The sequence below is a fragment of the Rhamphochromis longiceps genome, linkage group LG22 (genome assembly GCF_057381845.1).
Source record: "Rhamphochromis longiceps isolate RC_006_pf linkage group LG22, R_longiceps_female_GT1.1, whole genome shotgun sequence".
Lineage (NCBI taxonomy): Eukaryota > Metazoa > Chordata > Actinopteri > Cichliformes > Cichlidae > Rhamphochromis > Rhamphochromis longiceps.
Window position 1 is genome coordinate 25,860,700 of NC_140577.1, and position 17,228 is coordinate 25,877,927.

At 43.1% G+C, this 17,228-nt stretch overlaps 1 protein-coding gene across 1 annotated transcript; it reads right to left on the bottom strand.

Annotated features, from left to right (window-relative positions):
* Nucleotides 1-10,347: 10,347 nt before the first annotated feature.
* On the bottom strand, nucleotides 10,348-16,184 carry LOC146644192 (uncharacterized). The gene is made up of 9 exons (XM_085395314.1): nucleotides 16,174-16,184; nucleotides 15,221-15,282; nucleotides 15,095-15,121; nucleotides 14,963-14,995; nucleotides 14,475-14,507; nucleotides 13,771-13,803; nucleotides 13,546-13,578; nucleotides 11,411-11,452; nucleotides 10,348-11,135 (listed from the first exon to the last, which is right to left on the bottom strand). Exons 1-9 carry the CDS (start codon nucleotides 16,182-16,184, stop codon nucleotides 10,906-10,908), a joined length of 504 nt encoding a protein of 167 aa, XP_085251440.1. The 3' UTR covers nucleotides 10,348-10,905.
* Between the last annotated feature and the right edge of the window lie 1,044 nt (nucleotides 16,185-17,228).

Here is a 17,228-nt window from a genome sequence, read left to right on the forward strand (position 1 = left end):
AAATAAAATTTTAAGCATTAGAGAAAACTCATAACAATCTCACAGACACAACATAATGTACAGCTGCTTTCAATGCCATTGATATTTATTTAGATTTTTTTTCTCCAGTTGATCTTTTTGTCACACACTGTTTCAGGTTTAATTAATATTCTTTGATTTATTGTTGTTCATGGTTCTGCTTGTGCTTTAATAGTTTCTAATCCCTAGGTTACTGTTCTTCCTCTGTATTCTACGTTTCACATCTAGTCTCCTTTGTCTTAATGTTCATTTGTCTCCTCATTTCTAGTTTCCCAGGTTCTAGTTTCCTACACTCTTAGATCTTAGTTTCTAGTTTCCTGTGTTAGGTTTTTGTTTCCTCTCTTAGTTTACCCCTCTTGTGTTCTGAGTCCAGCAATTGGGTCCTCGTCCTGCCTGCCACAGCACTAACCCTGACACTTCTGATCTAACTTCAGTAATTCCTTCCTCCAAACCATCAACATGTCTGTTAGACCCCTACCTTTATCAGTCCTACCATTAATTAATGCTTCAATCTTAAATATGATCAACCTACCTCTATTAATCGGCTAAGTACCGCAGGCCTTCAAGCTAGCAGTAGTTAGAATAGCTAAAGTTATTGTAACAAGGACCCGGGCGCAGCCCTCATTGTAGCAGGAGACTTTAACAAAGCGAACCTCAGACAAGTCATGCCAAACTTTTACCAGCATGTTTACCACACCCAGCTGTTGGGAAGTCTGACCACAACGCCATCTTCCTCATTCCCCAGTATAAACAAAGCATACGGAGGGAAGACGTGACCACGAAGGAAGTAAAACGGTGGACTGCCCAATCAGAAGCTACGCTACAGGACGCACTCAACGACGTAGACTGGGACATGTTCAGAGCATGCGCAGTCGACATCAACGAGTTTACGGAAGTAGCAGTATGCTTCGTCAATATGCTAGCAGAGGAGATTATCCCCACTGCGAGAGTCACCACATTCCCAAACCAGAAACCGTGGATGGACAGATCGATCCGCACTGCAGTAAACGCCAGGACCGCCTCCTACAACGCGGGTCTCGCCACTGGCGATATGAGCGCCTACAAAGCGGCCTCATACGGCATGCGGCGCGCGGTGAGAGATGCCAAACGCAGGTACCGGGAATGTGTGGAGTCCCGCTTCCACCAGGGCGACACACGGAGTATGTGGCACGGACTACGCACCATTACGGACTACAAAGCCAGGGACACTGCGCCGATCAACGCCGACTCTGCATTCACCAACGAGCTGAATCGGTTCTACGCCCGTTTCGAGGTTAGCCAGGCGGCTAATGCTATCTACCGCCTGACTACCGAGGACAGTGACGTCATCAGCGAGAGACCGGTGACCAGCATCACGGAGCATGACGTCCGAGCGGCACTGAGGAGAGTGAACACAAGGAAAGCGGCGGGGCCAGACGGCATCACTGGCCGTCTGCTGCGCTGCTGTGCTGACCAGCTAGCAGGTGTGTTCACTTACATCTTCAACGAGTCCCTGGCGAAGTCTGTGGTCCCCACATGCTTCAAAAGATCCACCATCATCCCTGTGCCCAAGAACAGCAAACCCTCATCCCTGAACGATTACCGGCCAGTTGCACTGACCTCGGTAGTAATGAAGGTGTTTGAGAGGCTGCTGAAGAACATCATCTCCTCCTCCATCCCAGACACCACAGATCCGCTGCAGTTCGCCTACAGATCCAACAGATCCACAGAGGATGCCATCGCCCACGTCCTACACACCACTCTGAGCCACGTGGACAAGAAACAGGGTAACTATGTGCGAATGCTGTTTGTTGATTACAGTTCAGCGTTTAACACAATAGTGCCCTGCAGACTGTTCACAAAGCTGAGGGATCTGGGACTTAACAGCCGTCTGTGTGCATGGGTGTTGGACTTCCTCACTGGCAGAACTCAGGTGGTGAGGGTGGGCAGGTGCTTCTCCAACAGCATCACCATCAACACAGGAGCACCTCAGGGATGTGTCCTCTCGCCACTGCTCTACTCCCTCTACACTTCAGACTGTGTGGCCACCCATGGCTCCAACACCATTGTGAAGTTTGCTGACGACACAGTGATGTTGTGTGCCATCTCCAACAACGATGAGACGGCCTACATGGATGAAGTGAAGAATCTGGCATCGTGGTGCCAGGACAACCACCTCCAGCTGAACGTCAGCAAGACCAAGGAGCTGGTGGTGGACTTCAGAAGGGGTCAGCACAGAGACTACAAGCCCATTATCATCAATGGAGCTCCAGTGGAGAGGGTGCAGTCCTTCAAGTATCTTGGTGTCCACATCTCCTCAGACCTGACATGGGCTGCCCACATTCAGGTCCAGACCAAAAAGGCTAGGCAGCGCCTGTATCACCTACGACAACTGAGGAAGTTCAGGGTCTCTCCAAAGATCCTCAGGATTTTCTATACAGGCGCTGTGGAGAGCATCCTCACACAGAACATGACATCGTGGTTCGGGAACAGCTGTGTGAAGGACCAAAAAGCTCTCCAAAGAGTGATCCGTACAGCAGAACGCTGCTGCAGGATTGCTCTCCCCCCGCTTCAGGACACCTACACCAGGAGATGCCGGACTAGAGCAGCGCAGATACTGAAGGACCCGTCCCATCCTGGCAACAAACTGTTACAACTTCTGCAATCTGGTAGAAGGTTCCGCATCTTCCGGGCAAGGACAGAGAGACTCAAGAGGAGCTTCTATCCCCAAGCCATCCGTGCCCTAAACACACACACCCGCCCTCTCACATCATCTATAATTGACTGAGACAGGACTCTCTTCCAGACACTCTAAACCAAGGCACAATGTACATTTCAATTCCTTTAATTTTAAATATGTTTATATTGTCTATCCTGTAAAATAGTCAGATGTCTATTCATATTAATGTACAGAATTCACCTGCTTGCTGCTACTACTGCACATTCACCCAATGTATATACTATATACTATATATATATATATATATATATATATATATATATATATATATATGTATATATATATATATTATGTTCTTCCTCTACAGCCCCCCCCCCCCCCCCCAATTTTTGCACATGTCGAGGAGCGTGTCAGGCTACATTTCACTGTGTGTTATACTTGTATAACTATGCATGTGACAAATAATAAAGAACCTTGAACCTTGAACCCTTGTAGCACTTTGGCCACCCTTTCCAGCGCAACACCTTGACACACAGCAGATGAATGTGTTTTCTCTTTCACACTTTTTATTCTTATTTTTGTGACTCTACATTTAATCGGCGTGTTCACTCAGCTCAACCCTTGCCCATCCGTCACTTTCTCTGCCTTGGACAGATCCGCCTTCTCCAGGCCCCCAGCAGCTGCTAAAATAAGGAGAGAAAAAACATTCTGTTAGTAAAGACCCTGCAATAATACAGAGAAAACCCCAACGATCATTTGACCCTCTACCAGCAAGCACTTTGGCAACAGTGAGGAGCGAAAAACTCCCTTTTAACAGAGAGGAACCTGACAGTGTTAGTCATGTACAGTAAAATACAGGGGTGAAAGTCTGATTTGAGCATAGTCAGATTTATTTATTGAAGTTAAAAAGAGAAGTTTTTTTTATATTTGTGTTGTTTCTTTGAACTTCAACCTTTGTTTAGTGGCCACGATGAGCTTTGAAAATTAAAACAGAAAACCAAAAATCTGGCTTTTCAGATTCAGTCGAGTTCAACTGAGGACAAAAAACAGCAAAACACAAAGAAAGCCATAAATCTGCTACTGCAGACTGTGTATCTGTGTATGTGTGTGGGCGTGTCTGTGTGTATGTGTGTGTGTGTGTGTGTGTGCAAGGGCATGCTAACAGCCTCTAATGAGCTCTGTGTTCACTTCACTTTGATAATCAACTGAACAGCACCAGAAACTGTTTTAAACCAAACAATGAAGTTCAAATAAACTTTATTAACACAACATCTTTGTTCCAAAATGAAACAAGAATGTAATTAACCAGATTAATTGTAAATAAATCCATGTATGTTTTATTGGTATCAGGTCATAGTGTCACTGACATCCTGATTGACACATTAAATATTACATTAAATGATAAATGTGCACGTGAACTGTTTACTCACATTACAGGCAGAGCTGCACATCCTCAATCTTTTCAGGATCTGGAGGTTTGACTGGAAAGTTCCATCAGGCACCTGAGTTCCTTGGTCTCCACCCCTGGGTGGAGCCATCATCCCTCCTGCAGTCCTGCACACCTTAGGCTGATTCTGGGTAATCAGGTTGAGGATTTAAGCTCCACTGAGCCTCTTCTTCAACACCAGTTTGTCAATGACCTCGCATTGTTTTCCAGGACCTTCTTTGCCACTGCCTTCAACCCCCAGAGCTCCTCGGATTAACCTCGCATTCTGGGGCAATACAAAGGACCTCACCTGCCTGCCCTCCGGCCACCACTCACCACCTTGGACACAGCAGAACTCAGGTCAGCCAGCCTTTGCCACTACTCACCTGGATCCTCACCACCTCTCCCTCAAAGCCAAGGTTACCCCAACTATCCATAAGCATTATCAGTCATAACCACCTCTGCTAAATACCCTATGCTTGCCGCCTTCTTAACCCCGTTCTTTTTTTCTTCCCAGACGCACTCCGTCCCCGTCGCTACCTGCCAATTCCCCGTTCACCCCACTGACCCACGGCCACACCATTAGCAACACTTTGCCACAAATTCACCTGTTGATCTAATAAACAAACACTGTAAAACGTGCGAGCCGTCTCTGTTGTGGTTATCTGCGTTTGAGTCCAATTTAGCTATCGGCCTGTGGCCATTGTGACAAATCTCACCTAAAAACTAAATGTTTTGGTAGTGACCTCTGAACTTTTCCAAGTCAAAGACTGATCATGTTTCAGAAATATGTTAAACAATGCCAGCTTTACAAAATGGAAGGTATTACTTTGAAGATGAAGCTTCATACTGTCTCTGTCATGAAGTCTTCCTGCTGGGAAGCACCAAATAAAGTACACTAAATGAACACCAAATAAGACCTGTTTATGGTAATATGTTAATGCAAGGTGTCCAAATCCAATATAAGTAAAGTAAGCACTTGCAGACAGGTAGAACTGAGTTGTTTCTGTGCCAATAAAGGTCAGTTTGTTTCATGTATTTAGATTTCAGCAGGAGCCTGTAGGCATTATCTCTGGCTCTCTTCCACAGCATGTCGTTTGTCATGTCTTCCTTCTCTCACCCCAACCGGTCACTCCCTAAGCCTGGTTTTGCCAAAGGTTCTTTCCTGTTAAAAGCGAGGTTTCCTTTCCCACTGTCGCCAAAGTGCTTACTGATAGGGGGTCATATGATTGTTGGGTTTTTCTCTTCATGTAGTATTTTAGGGTCTACCTTAAAATATAGGCTGTGGTGGACCACTAGAGAGCTCCACTCACACCCAGTGTTGAGGAAGTGTGTTGCTGTGTTTTGTGGCGCAATGTGTTCAGTTGATGTGAGGAGAGTAATAAAGCAGGAGTGAGAACTAAGAGCTCCGTGTTGTCTGTGCTTACCTCCACATTGGTGACTCCAGACTCGAACATGCTACAGGTCAAGGATGACGCCGGCTCCGCTCTGGATGCATCAGCAGCCGTCGGTCCACCACCTCCTGCTGCAGCTGCAGCTGCTTTTGCTGTGGCGCTGAAGCTGCCGGACTTTTGGCTCCACGATCCGCCGTCGTGGTTCGTGCATGTGGAGGCACAGTTTGCCCTTCACGGCATCTCGGCTGACGACATGAAGTATCACCATGTGGTGGCCTTGCTGGACCCGCTAGCCACCCATCGCGCGATGACCCTCCTCTGGGACCCACCCGCTCAAGGGAAATACGCTGTCCTTAAGGGGCTGCTTCTTCGGCATATGCCCTCTCCGACACAGAGCGTGCCGAAAAGCTTCTCTCCTTCTCAGGCCTGGGTGGTGGCACGGCTCTGGAGCTCATGGAGAACATGTTGTCCTTACTCGGACCGGATGATGGAGGATACCTCTTCGCCCACCTCTTCCTCCGACAGCTGCCGTGAGAGTTGTCCTCACACCAGACCGGCCACCTCTCTCCTATAAGCCGCTTCGTCCCCTCCAGTGATGCGACCGATCACTGCAGTGTCGTCCGCGAACTTCAAAATTATGTTGTCTTTGTTGGAGGCGACACAGTCATGGGTGTACAGGGTGTAGAGGATGGGGCTGAGGACGCAACCTTGTGCCAAGATGCCAGTGTTTGTAATAATGCTGGCTGAAGTCCTGTTGCCGATCCTGACAGACTGAGGCCTCTCAGTCAAAACGTCCTGTAGCCAGTCACATAGGGCGGGGTGCAGGCCGAGTGTTGCCAGCTTGTGAGTGAGTTTGTGTGGGATAACAGTATTGAAAGCGGCGCTGTAATCAACAAAAAGTACCCTGATTCTTTGTTTTACAGGTGGGAGAATGAATAGTGAAGGGCAGCAGCGATAGTGTCTGACGTGGACCTATTGGACCGGTAGGCATATGGCAGGAGGTCCAGAGTGTCTGTGATGCTGCTCTGGATGTAGGCCAGCACCACTCTCTCAAAACACTTCACAATGATTGGAGTGAGTGCAACTGGTCTATAGTCATTCAGGCAGGTGGCTGGGCTTGTCTTGGGGAGAGGGATGATGGTTGTAGTCTTGAAGCATGTGGGGACAGTGTTCTGGCTGAGGAAGAGGTTGAAGATGGAGGTAAGAACCTCCGCCATCTCATTGGCACATGATTTAAGAGCCCATCCCGGGATGTTGTCTGGTCCTGCTGCCTTGCGGGGGTTGATCCTCCTCAGGGCTTTGTGCACCTGGTCTATTGTGACCGCTGGCGGGGGTGGGTAGTCTGGGGGTTCTGGCAGGTCTGGAAGACATGGGGGGTCGGGGAGGTCTGGGGGGTCTGAAGGGTCTGGGAGGTCTCGAAGCGGGTGTAGAATGCATTGAGATCATCCAGAAGACTGCCTGTAGAGCTGATGGTGCTGGTGGTGACCCTATACTCTGTGATGTGCTGCAGGCCTTGCCACATCCGCCTGGGGTCAGCAGAAGAGTAGAAGCCATCCAGCTTCTCTCTGTACTCCGATGCCCATAGAACTCCACTGCGTTCACTGTATGACGGGCCGTACAGGGTTATTAAACCGGGCCAAAAACATTTCCTTTTGGACTTTGGAGGTCGGCAGGAGGTTGTCTCTGTTGAAACACTTAAGCCTGCGCATGTTCTGCAGGATGATCAGGTGGTTCCGGCCCAGGCCCCGCCGCGGCTGCCCACCTACCACCAGGCTGATGGATTCTGTTTTTTCCTTTAGGAGAACCCCACACTCACACCCAGTGTTGAGGAAGTGTGTTGCTGTGTTTTGTGGCGCGATATGTTCAGTTGATGTGAGGAGAGTAATAAAGCAGGAGTGAGAACTAAGAGCTCCATGTCATCTGTGCTTACCTCCACAGGCTGTTGTTGTGATTTGGCACTGTATATATACAATTTAATTCAACTGAAGAGCTAAGAAAAATATCTTACATGTAGCAAGTGAAAAGAAAACATGTTAGAACCAACACAGGAAACAGATGTGTCAGGTAGAGTGGTCAGAGGCTGCCCAATGAGAGAACCAAAAACAGAGCGCATAGGAGAGAAGCATGTATAGCTCAGAGAGGACCTACAGAAACAAAGCCTTCAGTCAAGGAATCCAAAGGCTGAGAGACCAACGGGAACCAAAGCGATGAAGAGAGACAGGAAGACAGAAAGGAAACAAAAAACAACTTTTGTCACTTTCCAAAGACTCCTTCTGTCTGTCCTCAGTAGTTCATAGTGAATCTGGAAAATTTGCAGCTCTGTCCTCCTGAGCTGTTCTCAGAAAAATTATTTATTAGATTTATTCTAGTGATCTCGAGGCTGCAGACAGTATAACTGTGAATTATTCTGGTGCATTAAATTTCTTTCACCTTTAAGTTTTGGAATTTTGATTTTAGTTTTGGTGTCAGATATCTGTGTAAACTTATTTTGTGCTGTTTGCTGTGGGTACTTGTGTGTATTATTAGTCTGTATAAACACTGCTGATTGTACTGCTGTGTGTCTTAGCCAAGACCCACTTATCAAGAGATTTTTAATCTCCGGAGATAAAAAAAAACAACAACAAACAAACAAAAAAAAAAACTGAGTCTTGTAACTGAGAAGCCTGAGTGTGTTTTGAACACCCTGTAGATCTGAAATGATGTTAGAAACCCGGATCACAGCCAGACTCTCCCTGTCTGTTGCTACCTTCACTGATAACACACTGCAAGCATGTGGAGAGGCTATTGATTCGTTTCTGCAGCAACAACCATCAAGCAAACAAGCATGTTTAAAAACCAGCACACAGACACACAGTGTAAACCCCCATTTGCCACGTGAGACTCCCTGAATCCTTCCATTTTCATTTTTCCTCCCCCGGGAAGTGCTACAGGTTGCCTCAGGGACTGTATGAAAGAGGTAATATCTTGTTAAACAACCCATGAGTACAAACCAGGAACCTCTGATATATGTATATACATATAAATGCAGAACATACCACACATTAATTATTTTCTATTTCCTTGTGTCTCATGGGGAATGTCCCTCCTCCAATGAGTTCCCTTTTTAGCTCTGATAAGTGGTTGACTGGTTATAATACAGTGCTTTTCTGTGACTGAGCACACTACACAACTTGCCTCATTCACACAAACACTTTTTGCTATGCTTTTTCAATGTAAGTGTTACTCCTATAGATGCATCGGGGATCAACTTGAGGTAAGTATCTTGCCAAAGGAGATGTGGCATGTACAGCAGCCAAGGATCGAACCACCTTCCAATTAGCAGATGACCTGCTCTACCTCCTGAACATGCCACCAGTAACACTGTGAGGAACACCTCTTCAGGATTTTTTTATGTCTGGTAACACAATACATAACATAAATATATAAAACTAAAATTACTTGTTAAATAATCATCTTTGCTTTCAACTCTAATAGGGTGATACCGTACAATGAGGTCATTAAGATAAAATGATTATTGAAGACCTTGTATGTAATGAGAAGGATTTTAAATTTGATTGTGACTGTGGATTTAACAGGGAGCTAATGAACAAAAGACATTATAGGAGAAATATGCTCTCTCTTTCTAGTCCCTGTCAGTACTCTTGCTGCAGCTGTAGCTGCAGATTTTGGATCAACTGAAGGCTTTTCAGGGAGATTTCTATGACATACTGATAATAACGTGCTACAATAGCCCAGTAGCCTAGAAGTAATAAATGCATGAACTTCTAATTTTAGAAATATAAACACAATAAAGCAGACTTACCTATTTATTTAATATGCGCATTGAAGGACATATTCTGGTCACAAATGACTCCAATATTCCTCACCGTGTTACTGGAGGCCACGGTAATGCTATCCAGAGTAAGTATTTGGTTAGGTACTATATTTCTGAGAGGGCTAGGTACAATATCCTCAGTTTTAATTGCATTTAGAAGCAAAAAAATATGAGGTCACCCAGGTCTTTACATCTTTAAAATATTTCTGTAGTTAAACTAATCTGTATGTGTTATCTGGCTTCATGGATAAATAAAGTTGGGTATCATCGGCATAGCAGTGAAAATTTATGCCATGCCTTCTAATGATGCTGCCTAAGGGAAGCATGTATAATGTAAACAGAATTGATCCTAGCACAGAACCCTGTGGAACACCATTATTAACCTTAGTGTGTGAAGAGGACTCTCCATTTACATGAACAAATTGGAGTCTGTTAGATAAACCACTGTAGCACAGTACCTATAACAGCTACAGCATCACAAGGTCCACAGTTCATGTTCAGTTTAACTTTATTTAAATCTGATAAATGAAACAATCAAAAGAAATTCCCATCACAAATGTTTAAATGTTTCAGGAACACACATATAAAAGAAAGAATAAAAACAGCAAAGAGCAGGTTTAATACTCCGAGGTCTGCTTGATCCAGGGGTCAAAGCTAATGAAATACATTAGGGCCAAAGATAAAACTTGGTCTGACACTTCATGGTTGACCTGCTGTGGTTCTTAAATGCTTCCACTTTGCAATAACAGTAGTACATTACAGATGACACAGAACATCTAAAGGGAAGAAATTCTGACTTGTTGCAAATGTGGTATCCTGATGTAGTGGTATACTTAAATTCAGTTCTTTGGAATGAGCCATTCTTTCACAAATGTTTGTAAAGGCAGACTGCATGGCTAGATTACATACACCTGTGATAACGGAATTGAAAACACCTGAATTAAAAAGATGAAGATTTTCACACCTGCTGTGTTCATTCCAGTTAAATTGAGCTCTGTTTCGTTTTCCTCCTTACACAGAGTAAACATACAGTCAATCAAGCACCTAGCCGTAAAATTAATCCAAGTTCCCCATGTTAATCACTGGGCAAGAACCCAAAACCTTCTTCCTGTTCTTACATTTCTTGCTCCTGCCCCAAACATCTGGCAGCCAAGCAGACTGCCAAGGTTGTCACGCGGTTTGACAAATTTTGTTTTCTCTGAATTTTTTCTGTGTGAAAAGAAAAGACATCGTGTCTTTCGTGTATTTGTTTTTTGTAAGCCAAATTTTTACAACTTCTGATTCAGAGCACAATAATAATGTTAAATATTTTAAAACACCTTAAGAGTCTAAGTGGACCAATACTTTTTTTCCGTGAAGTTTACCTGTAGTATATAATGAATATGACCCCTGGATTCTGGACAGCAGTTTCACTCAACCCTGGAATAAATCAATGGCTTGGTGATTCTAGCGAATTGAAGGTAAATGTCAACCTGCTGTGAGTGTTCAGGTGAGTTCATGTGTGGTATGAGTCTGCGTTAATCATGTGACAGATCTGTGTGCGTTTGGGTTTTATTTGGTTTAACATTGTGTTCTAACTGTGACTGCTGATGTTCTATATCTGGCGGCGGTTGTTCCTGGATCGTCTCTTAGACGTTCGGCTCCTCACCGGGGTTTTGGGCTGAGGGATGATGGGCTGAGGGATTACCGGCTGAGGGATTACCGGCTGTGGTGGGAGGGCGGGGCTTTCAATGGCATGGTCGGGACTCTGGTGGTTGAGGGCGGAGTTCCGCGGTTTAGCCAAACGAGAGCTGGACTTTTTCTTCCCTGATTCTTCAGAGTCATCTGTAAAAGGAAAACAAAAACAAACAAAAAAAACAAAGTTTGAAACTGTTTAAAGAAAAAGAAGGCGTACAACTTCACAGAAAAAAAATTCTGCTCATGAACTGATACTAAAAAAACAATCAGAAAGAAGTTTCGAAAGTCACAAAGTTTTCACCTCCAATGGACTCTGGCTGCTGGGTAAACAAGTTAGATATTAATTTATTTGCTAACGTATTGGTGGTTCACAATATGAAAACTGTTTTTTGGTCTAGAGAATCAGAGTATTATTGTCTCACCATCTTCCTCTTCCACACTGTTTGGAGCAGCTACAGCGGGTTCTGCAATCAATCAATCAATTAATTAATCAATCAAGCAATCAATCATCTTTTAATTTCAGCTGATGAATTCAAAATCCAGCAGCTATCCATGCAGTCTGCATATCCAGACATTTGTAAAATAATGGCTGGTTCCAAAGATGTCACTGAATTTAAGTATAGCAGAGAAGGTTGACCAGTACTTTGTCCATATTATATATATATATATATATATAGGGACATACCAGGTGCTGTTATACGATTGATTACTGGAACTGAAAATAAAAAGCATACATTTACATGTACAGTACTTATTTTTAAAAGTTTTTACATTGTAGCTACAAACTGAAGACATCAAATATATGAAGCAAGATATATGGAATAATGTAGCAAAGAAAAAATTGATGAATAACTGAAGAATCCTCAAAGTAGCCACCCTTTGCATTGATTACTTCTTTGCACACTCTTGGCCTTCTCTCAATGAGCTTTATGGTGCAGTCACCTGAAATAGTTTTCACCACACAGGTGATCCTTTTCAGGGTTCATTTGTGGATTTTCTTGCCTTCTTAACACTGTTAGGGACCATCAGTTGTGTTGTGCAGACGTCAGCTTGGTACACAGCTGACAGCCCTATTTGAAAACTGTTAGAATTCATATTATGGCAAGGACCAATCAGCTAAGTAAAGAAATGTGACAGTTACTTTAAGAACACAAGATCAATCAGTCCGGAAAATTGCTAAAACTTTGAATGTATTCTCAAGTGCAATCGCAAAAAACATCAGTCACTACAATGAAACTGGCACACATGAGGACTGCCCCAGGAAGACCAAGAGTCACCCCTGCTGCTGAGGATAAATTTATCCAAGTCATCATCCCCAGAAATCACAAAATACCAGCACCTCTAGTTCCAGTAGCATACACATCTGTACATCAACTCTTCAGAGGAGACTGCATGAATTGGGCCTTTATGGGGACATAGCTGCTGAGAATCCACTATTAATGAAAAGAAACAAGCTAAAGAGATTTGTTTGGGTCAAGAAACACAAGGAATTGACATTAGACCAGTGAAAATCTGTGCTTTGGTCTGATGAGTCTAAATTTAAGATATCTGTGTCCACCTGCAGTGTCTTTGTGCAATGCAGGTAAATGGATGGTCCTTCACTGTGGAACTGAGATGAATGGTTCCCACAGTGAAGCATGGAGGAGGAGGTGTGTTGGTGTGGGGATGCTTTAGTGGTGATGCTATTGGGCATTTATTAAAACTGAAGGCACACTGAACCAGTGTTGCTACCACAGCATCCTGCCGCAACATGCCGCTCCATCATTTATTTTTTACCCCAAACACACCTCCAGGCTGTGTAGGGGCTATTTGACCAAGATGGAGAATGATGGAGTGCTGCACCAGATGGGCTGGCCTCCACAGTCACCTGACCTAAACCCAATCAACAGGGTTTGGAATGAGATATATCGCAGAGCAAAGGCAAAAGGGCCAAGGAGTGCTCAGTATCTCTGGGAACTCCTTCAAGACTTGAAAAACCATTTCAGGTGACTACCTCATGAAGCTCAACAAGAGAATGCTAAGAGTGTGCAAAGAAGTAATCAAAGCAAAGAGCGGCTATTTTGAAGAATCTAAAATATAAAACATGTTTTCAGTTATTTCACACTTTTTTGTTTACAACTTAATTCCATATATGTTCATTCATAGTTTTGATGATCTACATCATAAATAGTCATGAAAATAAAGAAAAACCATTAAATTAGAAGGTTTGCCCAAACCTTTGACCAGTAGTGTATGTGCAATGAGACCAGAGAGCTATGGGTTACTGTCCCTTTTTGTATCACTACATGAGGCAGATTATTATGTTTCTTACATAAATAGCCAGGCACCAAATCACCACATAAACTGCCAAATCTGATTCTGATTCTGCTTGCAGTAAATCCTGTTGTCTCTCCTCCTAATCTCCTCCTGCCACTAGGTGGAGCTGTATTCCCTGGGGTGTGTTACCTATGAATAATTAATGTTATTGTACATCACTTTTCGGCTCTGATTAGTCAGAAGGTATGTTTCTTCGAACACTAACTGATCTAAAGCAAGTTAAGGTAAAAATCGTTCTCACGGTCTGCTGCCTGTGAACTTGAGCTGCTGACGTCTGAAACACATTGACACACAGAAAAAAAACATTAAACAGGTAAATAGGTGAGATACAGCATCAGGTCTGACCAAACACCTTACAGTACTATTGTCATGTAATCATGTCAGAAGCAAAACATCTGTGAGGAGTTCACGTGATGATTGTCGTCTTATATCTTCATCATCACTATCATGATCATTGTGTACCTACCTGAAGGTCCTCCTCCGTAATAATGTGATTCATCTGGAATCAGAACAGAATTTTTGTGTTAGATGTGTTTTGGTCTTGATTTAACTTCAACTTGTTATTTCTAGTCAGAAATCTCCAGTTCCAGTGCTTAACCTTCAGATCAAATATGCTTCAAACAATGAGGTCAGTTTATGTCTTTGAGACAGAAGTTCATATCAGACAGAGGTTCTGCCAGCATGTTGCTCAGCCCTTCTGTTTGTGAGGGAGAGCCAATCAAAAGGAAGTCGTCTCAAAGGGAGAGGGGTTACATAAGCTTATTTTAGACATGTGATAAAGTGATGAAACATGATTTACTGTGACATGTTACTGTTCCAGTAACTTTTAGATACACCTGAGATTGACCTGCTGAAGCAATTTTAAACTATTGCTCACATCAGTTGTTAAATGTCAGAGAAGCACAAGACAATGAGCTCAGGCCTGTGCCTGAGCTCATAGTTCTGTGGAGAACTATGAGCTCAGGTGTACTATGAAGGCAGTTCAGTATACTCAGTATACTTTCTGTTGTCTAGATTCACTCACCCTAACATTGTCGATCAGGATACACAAAGTTGGTGGAGTCTGACCATTTCTGTTCTCACCGAGACTTTAACACTCCGTACACTGATATCATGAGCTTAAAGGTGTTTTCCAGCTGTGTCTGAGTTCAAAATAACAGAGATTCTTACCAGGGTGATCAGGAGAGATGGCGTTTATGCTCTCTGAAACAACAACAACACTTCATTCAGAAAATCTTCAACAGAAATGATGCTGACAATCAGCCCTGCTGGGGGGCACTAATTCTGCCATGTTTGTATCAGGTATGTCTCAGTTTCATGGATGTGCTCCACGTGAGCAGAAAAGTAATTCAAGGTTTCACTTGACAGTTTTTAAGCAGTCACATTCCCACAGTCATCAATAAACCCCACTAACTGCATGTCTTTGGACTGTAGGAGGAAGCTGGAGTATCCAGAGAGACAAACATGGGGAAAACATGCAAACTCCACACAGAAACTCAGGAGTTAAACTCAGGACCCTCTTGCTGTGAGGCAAGAGTGCTAACCACCACCTCCTGGTGTTACAATATTTAAAATAATAAATATTCTTCATATAAAACCAAAGAACTGAGCCATTTTATTCGAGAAATTATTCACACCCGAACCCCACACATACTAACCTGTAGGAGCTTCATCAGATGTAGAATCTTTGTCTGACAGAGAGAGGTAAAATATTATACATGTGAGACAAAAACAGGTGAGATAGTACAGAGATGAAATAGAGACAGGTGAGAAAGCACAGAGGTATTTACCTGTCGATGTGGCATGTATTCCAACATCTGCAAAGTGAAGAAACACTTTCATGAGGACAGGCAGGTTCATCAGTGACATTTTACTCAGATTGTCATTCAGAAGAGACAGATGACTTTTAACCCCACCACTGGAGTCGATGTCTCCCTCAACCAGCACGATGAACAGAGAGAACAGAAGAACAACATTCCTGCAACAAAAATACAACATTCAGTTTGACTTCCTGAGGCAAAAAAGGCATTTAAGCCTCATTTTGGTGCAAAGTCAGAAACCTTTAAATCTGGGATGAATCTGTTTAAGTTTCACATCAGTGTGACCTCTGAAATTTAATGCTTCAAAATAACTGGCCTTAAAACTGCCCTGATTTGTTTTGAAGGTGGCACTGGGGATAAACGAGTCTGATTCTGCTGTTTTCATTGTTTTTACTGGGATCAGATTAACTTCAGGAAAAATATACATGTATTGATTTAACATTTGAAGAACAAAAACACAAATCAGGGATATTTTTTTCTTGCAGGTCAAGAAATGCATCTGTTTTAAGCTTTCAGCTGATCAGCTGTCAGACCATCATTATCTGTGATGTAACACGAGTGATTTGAATAAATTCTTTAAATGCTTGTTTTAAATTAAGCTAACTGTAATTCAGTTTTCTTTAGAGCAGTAAAAAGTTTATAAGCTCAGCTTTTACAATTAAAATGAAAACAAAAAACAAAAAAAATTTTAAACTCATTTTCAATATAATATTTTTTAATGTAAATTTTATAACACATGCTTTTATTTTATTTTGGATGTACAGGTGCAGAAAAAATGTTTTCTTCTTGCATTCTGAAATTTTAAAAAGCAATAAAAGTTGTTAACCCTGTTATACACTCTATATAATAATTACATGTTAATTTATATTAAAATTGTTTTATGTAATTTGTAGGAATGCAATTTCAAACTCAAAGAAGAACATTAACACAGAGTAATGAAGAGCTGAAACAAGCAGGAAGCTTCAAGAATATATCCTGATATTATTGATTAATGTTTCACTCTGTAGAATAAACAATAAAAACACACTGAGACGAGAGGATGGACGTACCTGTTGAGCATAGTGATGTGATGTCAGACAGGGGATCAGTACAGGTAGGCAGACGGTTGACTGTTTACAGTACTTCAGTGTTTCCCTGCAGGAATCGTCAGGTTCTGAGATTCTGCAGCAGTTTATATATCGACCTAAATGTCAGAGTGTGTGTGCGAGAGTTTCAGGTTACTGCGTTAAAGACAGGAAGAGGAAGACTCCCAACCAGGTGAGTTTTTCTGAATGTATGAGGACCATGAGTCTGACACTGGTGACCTAAAGTCTGGAAATGTTGATTTGACTGAAATTTGACAACCTTTATGAATTCACATTATTTCAAAGAGACAGTGTGTGTGTGTGTGTGTGTGTGTGTGTGTGTGTGTGTGTGTGTGTGTGTGTGTGTGTGTGTGTGTGTGTGTGTGTGTGTGTGTGTGGAGAGAGAGAGAGAGTGAGAGACAGAGGGACACACACACTGGCCAGATTTCACTCAGACACTGAGATCCTCCAGTAGAACCTGAACAATAGTGAGAGCAGAACAACAATGCTTCACTTGAAACCTGGCCCACTACAGACCAGGACCCCCTCAGTCTTGACCCACTACATATGAGAACCCCCTTAAATGTAACTCATTACAGACCAGGACCTTCTTAAACCAAACCAACTATAGACAAGGAACCCCCTCAGACTTAACCCATTACAGTCCAAGACCTCCTCAATTCAATTCAGTTATCTGAGAAGCTTCTTCAGTTCTAACAGTTGATGTAAAGTCCCATTTCACCTCACTTCACTATTTCACCTCAAGTTGGCCTGTGATCATGATGGTCATGTGAGCCATTAGGGTTACATGGATGCGGCAGTTTAATCATCTGGATAACCCTCTAATGTATCCACCACCCCCTCAAGTGTCCTCACAAGGACAGCTACAGAAACGTGTGTGTGTGTGTGTGTGTGTGTGTGTGTGTGTGTGTGTGTGTGTGTGTGTGTGTGTGTGTGTGTGTGTGTGGTATTTGGCTATCAAAGGTTCTTCTGTCTGAAAATGTCTTTCTTTGTAAATGGAGACTTGGCTGAAGGGCTGA

What these genes read in the sequence shown, in the direction of transcription:
- LOC146644192 (XM_085395314.1), bottom strand. An exon ending in GGGAGACATCGACTCCAGTG is followed by an intron (nt 15,122 to 15,220) that starts GTGGGGTTAAAA and finishes TTCACTTTGCAG; the next exon opens with ATGTTGGAATACATGCCACA. An exon ending in CATCTCTCCTGATCACCCTG is followed by an intron (nt 13,804 to 14,474) that starts GTAAGAATCTCT and finishes TTCTGATTCCAG; the next exon opens with ATGAATCACATTATTACGGA.